The 11,995-nt window shown below is 36.8% G+C and overlaps 1 protein-coding gene across 1 annotated transcript in view; it reads left to right on the forward strand.

Annotated features, from left to right (window-relative positions):
• The window catches only part of LOC106883981 (dynein axonemal heavy chain 7), a 137,291-nt gene that overhangs the window by 35,996 nt on the left and 89,300 nt on the right, over window positions 1-11,995 (forward strand). Inside the window, exons 16-25 of the mRNA XM_052971243.1 lie at window positions 416-552; window positions 886-1,021; window positions 1,952-2,215; window positions 4,529-4,677; window positions 6,360-6,633; window positions 7,155-7,261; window positions 7,738-7,936; window positions 8,341-8,694; window positions 9,429-9,538; window positions 11,351-11,519. Of these exons, the coding sequence (XP_052827203.1) occupies window positions 416-552; window positions 886-1,021; window positions 1,952-2,215; window positions 4,529-4,677; window positions 6,360-6,633; window positions 7,155-7,261; window positions 7,738-7,936; window positions 8,341-8,694; window positions 9,429-9,538; window positions 11,351-11,519 (1,899 nt within the window). The remainder of the gene's footprint in view (window positions 1-415; window positions 553-885; window positions 1,022-1,951; window positions 2,216-4,528; window positions 4,678-6,359; window positions 6,634-7,154; window positions 7,262-7,737; window positions 7,937-8,340; window positions 8,695-9,428; window positions 9,539-11,350; window positions 11,520-11,995) is intronic.

Raw genomic sequence — 11,995 nt, forward strand, 5'->3', positions numbered from 1 at the left:
GCACAGGTTCTAATATATCGCTGTTCATGAGTTCCTCACCAGGGTTAACAACAAACATACAACCCACGCAGATGCATGTAGATATATGAATAAATGTCCATCAACCGCTTCCATTTATCATTCAGCTTGTATATATATATGTGTGGCCAGCATTAAAGACATTTAAAGTTACAATCTTGTTTATATATTCTTCACCGGGTTTCCTACCAAATGATATCACAGCCTTCTGAGTGAGTCACATTAGATGGTTCCACAAACTATACATCTATAAGTTTGTGCTGAAGTGCACTTCTCCAATTAATATTACTCAGTCCTCTTTCAAGTATCCCATAACCATCAACTTTTTTCAAGTTTCTTGAATGAAATGGTTTACTTACCTGCAGCTATTGATCACCTGTATATCTAATTTCTACAGATTGAGGCAATCAATAATGAGGAGATGGCTTTTAGTTGGGATTTAACAAACTACCCCCTGCGACAGCAAGTCATGGCTGTCTTGAAACCGTATGTCACTCTATTTACGACGACTGTAGAATTCAGAGAAAAGTATAGGTAAGTGACTTGTTATTTGTTTTATGTAATTTTCATTGTCACAATTGAAAAGAGTCCACAAACACTCAAGCAAATTTGTTAAATTTTGTACTAAGATCTATTATATACCAATGAGCAAAAGAAGGCTACTTTGGACAGTGTAGCTCCTTATATATAATAAATAGATGAAATGGTCATGGCTGGAATGCTTTTGATCATAGACCTACTTGATTTGGTCATATCTAGGACTACACAATGATATCTAACACCTTTTTTCTTTTGCAGTTTCTTCTTACACTCTATTATTTTATGTACGATCAGTATTGTGTGAAATTCTTTTCTATCCCTTTTCAGCATTTGGATGGATGGCCCCATGTCAGGAGTGAACCCTGATATTGTGGAAGTAGAAGTTGGTACCTTTTACAGAAGTCTCTACAAACTTGAAAAGCAATTTGACAGTGTCCCTGCTCCTAAGAGGATTGCCCACAAAGTAAGTCAAATACTTTCAAGTGAATTTAGTAAATAAGGAAAAGTTTGCATGTCATGTGCCAGTGCAGACTGCCATAAGATTATGTTTAGGTCAATGTTTGAAATAAATATTAACCAATTTAGGTATGGATTTAGCTGTGATTTTGTAGAGAAATAGCATCTTAGCTAAAAATCAGTCTTCTTGGATATATGCATAAAATTTGTAAGAGAAGTAACAGATCAAGACAAACTAGGAAAGATAAAGAATACAGCCTGATTTTTACTCCTTGTTGAATCCATCTTGACACTTTTGTTGCCATATTTTGCTTTAATTACACTGCCTTTGTTTCATTTAATTTTGAAAATAATGGAGTGTTTAGTAAAATAATTTTGTTTTTATTAAGCTGGTGTTTGGAAGGTAAATTAACATGGAATTTTGAGGGATGGTTTTAATTTAGATCCCTTTAAATCAGAAAATTTATATCATAGAACCAGGGGTAGTCTCATGCAGGTTGATCTCAAAAGGTTTAAATCATTTATACTGTTAACACTTGTGTTGGTTGGTATTCATTTTAATGTTTGAAATAAATAATAAACAGTCTTGGAATGGATGTAGCTGTGATTTTTTTCCTATTGTAAGCAAATAGCATCTTAGCTAAGAGTCAATCAATTTTATTGGTTATATGTATAACATTTGTAAGATAATTTATAGATCAAGAGATAACTTGGTTTGATAAAGTATATGACATTGAACACAAAACTGCTCATGTCTGCTCTTGTAGTCATACCTGCATCTATTTAAAACAAAATCTTCTAAAAAGACTGAATGACCTAACAGAGTACAGAATACTATGTAAGGTAGTAGAGTACATGGAGATAGGTATATTGAAGTCCACTTTAAAAACCAGTTATTCATATTGTAAGCCAAAAATTATTATTTTGAAAATTGCAGACAAAATCCCAAGTTGAAGAATTCAAAGCTCACCTGCCTTTGATACACACTTTGTTCAATCCTGGATTAAGGGATCGCCACTGGGAGCAGATATCCGAAATTGTTGGCTTTACTCTGAAACCAGATGACAGTTATTGTCTATCTAAAATGGTGGACATGAATTTGGAGCCATTTGTTGCTAAATTTGAAGGAATCAGTGAAGCGGCTAGCAAAGAATATACTCTGGAGAAAGCATTGGGAAAAATGAAAAAGGACTGGGCTCCGGTATGTAAAAAGAAAAAAAAAAGAAGAAATCTTAGAATCATTTGAATTATTTGGTGTTTCAAAATCGTTTTGTTTGATTTCCTTCAATATTATCAGATTATTTTACTGAAATTTTTTTGGGGTATGCATGCTTCTGTGAGATACTGTATGTGTGTATGTATGTATGTATGTATGTGTGTTTATATATATATATATATATATATATATACCCCATACACACACAAATGCAGAGACCTGTAAGTTGCTTCTAACTATTTGATTGGTTACTACTTAATCATAGGTATACCCCCATGTAGAACTAACCAAGATATTTCTCCTCATCATTATCATCATCATAGCTATAAAGTTTGTGGAAATGGTATGCAGGTGTTAGACAGTTGTTAGACAGTTGTTTCCACGGTTCACCTCGTTTATTGAACTGGACCCATGGATTAAGCGTAGACCGCAGTTGGGAGCTTGGCATGCAGAGTATCATCAGGCACTTGTGCTTCTCTCCCAAGTGGGCAATGCCAGTGGCAGGAGTTCCACCTCATCCTTTTATAGAGGGTTAGTAGAGTTTAAATATGATGATGCTCTGGGAGAAACCTTGGGCTTCGATGAGTCAACTCGCCAGCCTGTACTGAAGAACATTCGAGCCAGGGCCTTTGGACAGTTTCCAAAAGTCCCTGGCATGGCAGTGTTACAAAGGTGCCTTCTCTGTTCAAGACAAACTCTTTAGGCATGATTCTTCAGCCATACCAACTTGTCCAAGATACAGTCAGGACAATGAAACTGTCTTGCAGGCAATTGTGCAAGGTCTGAAGATATCGGAACTATGGGTTTATGTCGAACAACTATTGTTGCATCTGAGGAGAGAACAGCTGTCAACTGAGTCTATAATTAAGATTGTTCCGCTGTCTTCCCTCAATAGGAAAGAGCAGGTTTGTGTCCTCTGCGTAGTAGCTACCACGAAGGAAGTAGTGTGGAAGACGAGAGTGAAAGGGATCATGACAGGCACTTTCATCTCCAGCCTTGGGTTGGTGAACTTTGACCTTTTCCATATGAAAAGGAAAATAAGGATGGAGAGGAGATGCCTGTCACACGGAATATTTTGGAAAAGATGGACGACTGTAGCAAGAGTGTTGAGAGTAAATAAACTTGTTTGGATGAGAAATTAAAGAGCCTACCAAGGGATTCAGTGTAGAATGTGGTTTGTGGGGTCGACCACATGCCTCACTTCATAATTATTTTTTTTCATTCATTTTTGTTTCTCATCTGAATTTTATACTAATTTATCATCGATTATATGTTCCATTCATCCCCCCTCCCGACCCCTTGTCTGTTTTTCTATCATGCACTCTATTTTTTGACCTTTATGCTTAGGAAGGGCATCCAGCTGTAGAAACTCTGCCAGATCAGATTGGAGTCTGGTGTAGCCATCTGGTTTGCCAGTCCCCAGTCAAATCGTCTAACCCATGCTAGCATGGAAAGCAGGCGTTAAATGATGATGATGATGATGATTATGCTTAATAAAGAAAAGAGTTAAGGTGTTGAGTTGGCAGAATCAGTAGCACACCGGACAAAATGCTGAGTCACAGTTCTTCTGATTTTACATTCTGAGTTCAAATGCTGCCAAGGTCAGTTTTGCCTGTCATCCATTCAGGATTGATAAAATATGTACCAGTTAAGTGCTGGGGTCAATGTAATCAACTAGTTCTTTCCCCCAAAATTTCAGGCCTTGTACCGTGTTATTCAATTAAGGTACCAGAATCATTAGAGCATTGGAAGAATAGCTCGCAATATTTGTTCTGACTCTTTAAATAGTGAGGTCAAATCCTGCCAAGGTCAGCTTTGCCTTTCATCCTTCTGGGGCCAATAAAAGTATCAGTCTAGTACTGGGGTCAATGATATTGACTAATTCACTCCTCTGAAAATGGCTAACTTTGTGCCTCATATCATTTAGTGTTGATTTCAAGTCCTTCTGTGGACTTGAATCAAACAATAAGAAAACAGCCCCAAAACATTCTCCTCGAGAGCTTTCTGAATTAAAGGTTTTGTGGGCCTTGTTTAACCCTAGGTCAGCTCTGATTGAGTAAATCTAAGATAAAAGACATTCCCACCATGACCAATCCCATCTTTTTGTATATCAGGAGCTATATCATTCAGTGTACCTTTATTTATTTAAGACTATGTTGTAATTCGAGGGAAATTTGACTGCTACTTCTAGTAATCTCATAGATACTTACTCCAGTGACAATAAAGTAGTTAAAAAGACAGAAGGATGTTAATAATGATTGCAGTATAATTTTGTTGTGTATCTGTTACGTTTTCCAGCTGGAATTTGCTATGATACCCTACAGAGAATCAGGCACGTCCATTCTGTCATCTGTTGATGAAATCCAGTTGCTGCTTGATGACCACATCATTAAGACTCAGACAATGAGAGGATCTCCTTTCATCAAACCATTTGAAGCAGATATGAAGTAGGTGTCTTAAAGTCTTCCGTTCACTAATGCGTGCACACACGCACACACACACACACACACACACACACATGTGCACACAAACATGTGCACACACACATGTGCACACGCACACATGTGCACACACACATGTGCACACACACATGTGCACACACACATGTGCACACACACACGTGCATTTACACTCACACATGCGCACACTCACACTAACCCTTTCTCTTTGAGTGTTCCCAGAATTCTCAATGGCAATCTAGCAATATTCTTTAAAAGATATATTTCTCTTTAGAAAAACTTTGCAACCTGACATGCGTGTGTGTGTGTGTATGTGTGTGAGTGTGTATTTATATATATTAATATACATGTGTACCTATATATGTATGTGTGTATATGTGGCACTGACATCACCTAAACAGTCTCACTGTTTTATATTTTAAACACAGAAGCAATATCAAGCTACTAACCAGCCTGAGGACTGAGTAGAAAGCACTTACTTGAAACCAAGTGCTTATTAAGTGGTCTTAATGACATGGCCACAATTCTGCCTACTGTCAAAGTAGAGTTTTCAATACAAATGTTTACTGAGTGGGGTTGTGTGGCTTATAGTGAAGTAAGATCTACCATCTTATTTTAGATTAATAAGGTTTTAATAGTATACAGGGCTGTGAGATGGCAAAAATAGGAGAGAGTAGAAGAAAGTGCCTTTCAGCATTTAGTTCACATTTCAATATTCTGAGTTTAACTCATGCTGGGGTTCTTGTTTCATGCAGGTTGCATTTTAGTTTTAGGAGTTTTGCATGCATTATTTTAACCAATCAGAAATTTTAGAAATAGTAGTCTGTTATTTATTTTTAGTTAGTTTAACAAGACAGTCATTTTAGATCCAGCATCATCACATGTTATTTTTGCTAATCAAATATTTTATGCAATCAGGAACTAGTTGCCTGTGCAATCTAGTTTTGACTGCATTAATTAACTGAAAATTTGTTCAGCTTCATTAACCTGCACTGAGAGCATGAGCTTGACATCTTGATTTTCGTTCTAGGAACAGTCATGTACAAACTGTTACATTGCTATTTTGTTTCATTCTCCCTTTACTATCTAACTTTGGTTTAGCCTCAGCAGAATAATTTCAGCTACTTTAAATACATCTATATTTGTTCAGCTTTTCACTTATGTATCTGTTTGCACATATTTAATTTTACGACAAGAATTCTTACATAGTTGGGAAAACATGAAAATGATTTCATCGATAAGTATCAATGTACATTTTCATAATGAGATTTAGGTAAACTTTCTTTGATTACTATAAATTAAGGTTTAAAATTTTCCAGTTTTAAATTCTGTTCCTTTTTATCTTACATTAACAAACAATATGCTGTGAATTTTACCAACACAGTCCATTAAGACTTATATTTGTTAGTAATGAAGGAATAAAAGAGAATTTTATATTTAGTCAATTCTTGTTATTTCTACAAACATTTTAAAAAATCTCCTGAAAGCATATTCTACTGAAAGTAGTTCAATTTTTACACACTATTTTAGTAACTATATTCACAAAATATTGATATGGAAAGATTTAAGACTGTTAGTCAAAACAAATTTTCATTTTATTTTATCTGTGAATTATAGTGTAACATTGTTTTTCTTTTGTTGTTTTTTCTTGCATCTTTTTTAACATTCAGAGACTGGGAGCTTAAAATGATACGCTTACAAGATATCTTGGATGAATGGTTAAAAGTACAGGTGACCTGGCTTTACTTGGAGCCAATTTTCAGTTCCCCTGACATCATGTCACAAATGCCAGAAGAGGGCCGTCGGTTCACCACAGTTGACAAAAACTGGCGTGATATCATGAAATCTGCTCTTGCTGACAAACATGTTTTGGCTGTGCTTAAGATTGAAAGAATTCTAGAAAAACTGAAGAAATCAAATGATTTGCTTGACTTGATACAAAAGGTAAATATCTCATTTTGATTTTTCTTTTACTCTCATGCAAACAAGTATGCAATATTCATACCCTCTGGATAGCATTTCCCCATCACTATTCAATGGTGCACCTTCAGGTTTACAGTGACACACTCATTTTGAAACTCTGCTTTAGCATTATTACAAATTAGCACCCACCCATAATATTCTGAAGCACCCCCAGGCACCAAAGTCTGGTGATGGACCTGATTCTCCATAGACAAAATACAACAGCAAATTCACTGTAAATTCACTGTTGTAATGCTTAATGTTGAATTGTTATAATGCCTACTTCAATATAGCAGTATAGTTTTTAGATCAGTAAAACACAACTAATCTATCACTGTCTACTTCGTACTCTCTCACTGATTCACATTCGAATATACAGTAATGTATTACGAATGAATATGTACCATATTGTTTTGATTTTTGCTATTCTGTTCATATGGTAATTTATAATCTGTATATCTTTGTTATGATGTAACTCAATGTCTAATCTATTTTTCCTATAGGGACTAAATGAATACTTGGAAAAGAAACGTCTTTACTTCCCAAGATTTTTCTTTTTGTCTAATGAAGAACTACTGGAAATCTTGTCTGAGACAAAAGATCCAACAAGGTTAGATTGTTTTATTGTGGTTATTACAGAACAGAATATTAGTGGAAGATGGCCAAGGGGTTGTTGCTTTCTTTACTGTTACTGACATTGCTGCAAGTCTGTGGCACAAATGCTTGATATTTATTTAAATCTCTGTCTGTCTGTCTGTCTCTCTCTCCCTCTCTCTCTCTATCTCTCTCTCTCTCTCTCTCTCTCTCTCTCTCTTCACCTACCTGAAAATATTAACAAGGCAACATTTTTTGTCTTGATGGAAAATGCTGGTTGAGTATATGCAGATTTGGCAATTATGAGTTCCATTTGATGTTGGGGAAGTCATTTCAACAGTCATGGTGTCTCCAGGTGGAGTTTTCCCTGTTCCTACATCTGAAAGAGTGCATATGTTGTGCGTGTCTTTCCTTTAAAACTATTGACTGTCATGCCTGTATCATGTCTTGTTATGTCATTTTGATGATCTGACTCTTTTTTTTTTCTTTTAGAGTGCAGCCACATTTGAAGAAATGCTTTGAAGGAATTGCAAAACTCACATTTACAGAAATATTGGAGATTACTCATATGCTAAGCAGTGAAGGGGAACTTGTTGAGTTGGAGGATATTATATCTACAGCCAGGGCACGTGGTCAAGTTGAGAAGTGGTTACTTGAACTAGAATCTGATATGATAAACTCTGTACGGAAAGTAAGTTTCTTCATGAATATAATAGTCTTTATAGCATTATATTATCATCATTGTCACCACTACCACCACCTTCATCATCATCATTTAATGTCCATTTCCTGTGCTGCCATAGAATGGATCATTTGACAGGATCCAGTGTCCCAGAACTGCATCAAGCTCTATGTCAGTTTTGGCATGGCCTCTATGGTTGAATGCCTTTCCTGGCACCAACCACTTTACTATGTGTTCTGGGTGCCTTTTGTGCCATCAGCACTAATGAGATTGCCAAATAACTTACACAACAAAAAAAAAACAAAGGGGGTGGGGAATAATGTTGATGATTATAAATTTTATTGAATATAATTTTTATATTTTTCAATCAATATTGATTTCCATTTATTTATTTTATTTTTTTAATCCTTCAGAAGATCAAAGAAGCCATTGACGACTACCAAGTTTCTCCCCGTCTGGAATGGGTTCGGAAATGGATTGGTCAGTCAGTCTTATGTGTCAGTCAATTATACTGGACATCTTATGTGCATGATGCCCTCAAGACAAGTGCTGATGCACTCCAACTGTACTTGGAAAAGAATAACGATCAAATCAAAGAGGTTGTGTCACTAGTGCGTGGGAAACTGACAAAACAGAACCGTGTCACTCTGCAGGCCCTTATTGTCTTAGATGTCCATGCTAGAGATGTCCTTGCAGTCCTTGTAGCAAATGGTGTCAGTAATGAACTAGACTTCCAGTGGCTCAGTCAGTTAAGGTACTACTGGGAGGTGAGTAGGGTTTTTTTTCTTCTTCTTTTTTTTAAGTTCTAGAATGACCTGATACATGTGGTGAGAAGGAAACCTCTACATGTTTCTTGTAATTTCTACTCAATATTCTATAATGGTTGTAGATGGACACATTTTAGTGTCCACTTTCCCATGCTTGTGTATGCTGGATGGAGTTTATTGAGGCAGATTTTCTCTTCCTGAATGTCCTTCCTATCCACAGAAACTCTCATCTTTCCTAGAAAGGTAATAAGTCTCCACAGCCAGACATGTTTTTGCAGTATATTGGAAATGAATGCCACTGCTTGTATGACTGTGACACTCATTTACAACTACTACATAATAATCGAAACAAGTAGATACAAACACATACACACACACATGCGCGCGCGCACACACACACGCACACGCACACACACACACACACACACACAAACACACACACGCACACACACATGCCAAGAGACTGAACTCAAAACCATATGCTTGGGAAGCAAACTTCTTACCCCACTGCCATGCCTGCACCCATCCTCAAAAATGAAAAAAAAAAGAAAAGGAAAAGGAAGGACAGTTTAGCCTTGGATGTCTTGTATGAAAACTTGAGATGGGACGGAACACTGCTTGCATAGATCTGACCTGAGGCTCAACATAGACAACAACACTGAAGCATACAGAAGCATATATCTTGTGTTTGTCTTTTTGTTTAATGGGTTTTTTTCCTGTTTGTGCTTTATTAGGATGATCAAATGGTAACACGGATGATTAACTCAATGTTGAGGTATGGCTATGAGTACCTTGGTAACAGTGGCAGGCTTGTCATAACACCTTTGACTGACAGATGCTACAGGTAGGACTTCTTTACCAAACTCTACTTTATGGTAAAATTGCAGCTGCACCTGTTAAAGAATCCCTGTTTCTTATCCCATCATTGGCACTAAATTTTATAACTGACTTGGACACCTAAACCTTTCAAACTACAAGTATGCTTTAACAGGTGTGGTTTTGTTTGAATTTATTCCTGGAAAACACAAAAGCAGATAGCCACATGGTTATGTGTATATGTATCACTAAAAGCAAGAAATGCCTTTATTTTTCAAGAGTATAGTCAAACAAAATTTTCAAGGAAAGTATAGTGAAACAAAATTGCAGTTGTTAAATTACTGGGTCATCCCATAAATAATGCGTTTTATTTCATACTTTTATTTTTCAAAATTAAGATAAACAAAGTTCTTTTTTAATCTAAAATATACTCTCCTTCATTTTCTACAATGCTCTTCCATCTATCTGGCAAACTTGCAAGGCCTCTCTTCCAAAATTCACTTGTCTGTGATGAAAAATACTCCTCCAGTACTGTTCTGACTTCGTCTACAGAATTCATATTTCTTTTGTCCAAATGATTTTGAAGACTGCAGAATAAATGATAATCAGATGGGGCAATGTCTGGTGAATATGATAGGTGGGGCATCATTTCCCATTGAAACTGCTCCAGCCTTTTGAATGTCATCCTTGCTGTATGTGGCCAAGTATTATCCTGATGGGAAAACACCTTTTGTCTTCAAATCAAAGATGGTTGTTTTTGTTCTAGCGCTATCATTGTTTGGTTTGGGCGGATGCTGGTGTTTCTCCTTTCCTTACCCACTGTCTGCAGCACTTAACATTTTTATAGAGAACCCATTTCTTGTCACTAGTCCCTCTTCGGTCCATAAAAAGTTCATTTGTGAGATGTGACAGCAAAGAAGAGCACACATTCACTCTCTGCATGTGATTAGACTCAGAAAATTTGTGAGGAACCCATTGACCCAATTTCCTGATTTTTCCAATGGCATGCAGGTGTCGATGAATGGTTGAATGACCAAATCCAAGCTTCTCTACTAGTTTCTCAACAGTTACAACTGGATTTTTGTTCCATCGGTGTTTGCAGGACGTCCTTGTTGAGTTCTACAGATCTTCCAGAAGGAGGTTGTCTTCTAGGCTGTAGTTTCCCGCTTGGAATTTCTGGAACCACTGATGACACTGGCTTACACTTATTGTCCAATCCCCATATACTGCATTAATATTCCTTGCACTTTCTGTTGTGTTGTTGCTTTTATATTTTGCATAAAGCAAAATGTGCCAAATATGCTCCTTTGTTACTTCCGTTATAGCTTTGTAAAAATAACTGTTAAAATCAAACCACACTCTTCAAAACTTACACTAAGAGTAAGGACAAGGTAAAATTACTACCTGCTTTTATAGCAAGTTGATGCAGGTAGTTTATCCTGTCCCCCTTCAACTTTTAGTCATGCAATTGAAAAAACTGCATTATTTATGGGATGACTCAATATAAACACGGGTTTAAAGCACTAATCCTCACCAGTCAAATCTATTCTATGAGTCAACAAATATGCTGCTATGAGGTCATTCAACTTCCTAGAAATAGCAACTAAATTTCCCTAAAAACTACTGCTTCCAGTTGTCTGGTCAGACAGACACAAACTCTCTCTCTCTCTCTCTCTCACACACACACACACACACACACACACACACACACACACACACACACACACACACACACACACACACACACACACACACACACACAAATAGACGTGTGCACAACCTTTTAAAAGCAATTTCTTATTCAGTGAAACTGATTAAAATTTTTCTTTTGTTCTTGCAGAACCTTATTTGGTGCCCTCCATCTTCATCTTGGAGGAGCTCCTGAGGGTCCAGCTGGTACTGGCAAAACGGAAACCACCAAAGATTTGGCAAAAGCAGTAGCCAAACAGTGTGTTGTTTTTAATTGTTCAGATGGTTTGGACTATATTGCTCTTGGAAAATTTTTCAAGGTCATTCACATTTTAAAATAGATTTTGATTTTTCTTCAGTTGCTGTTCTCACCATCATTCTCATCAACATCATCATCATTATCATTGTCATCATCATTATTGTAGTCATCATTAAGGTGGTGAGCTGGCAGAATCGTTAGCACACTGGACGAAAAGCTTAGCGGTATTTCACCTGTTGCTATGTTCTGGGTTCAAATTCCGCTGAGGTCGACTTTGCCTTTCATCCTTTTGGGGTTGATAAATTAAGTACCAGTTGGGTAAGTCTAGGGCATTCGTTTGTGATATGGGCAATGGTTTTATCCACTCTATTACAGGACATACGTAAGCTCGCAAGGAATGAAGCCAGTATGCTCCGTTGGATGTGTAATGTCAATGTGAATACCCGTCAGAGTGTAAGTATCTTGAGAGAAAAGCTGAACATTAGAAGCATCAGTTGTGGCGTGCAAGAGAGACGATTGCGCTGGTATGGACATGTG

The sequence above is a fragment of the Octopus bimaculoides genome, chromosome 10 (genome assembly GCF_001194135.2).
Source record: "Octopus bimaculoides isolate UCB-OBI-ISO-001 chromosome 10, ASM119413v2, whole genome shotgun sequence".
NCBI classification, from domain to species: domain Eukaryota; kingdom Metazoa; phylum Mollusca; class Cephalopoda; order Octopoda; family Octopodidae; genus Octopus; species Octopus bimaculoides.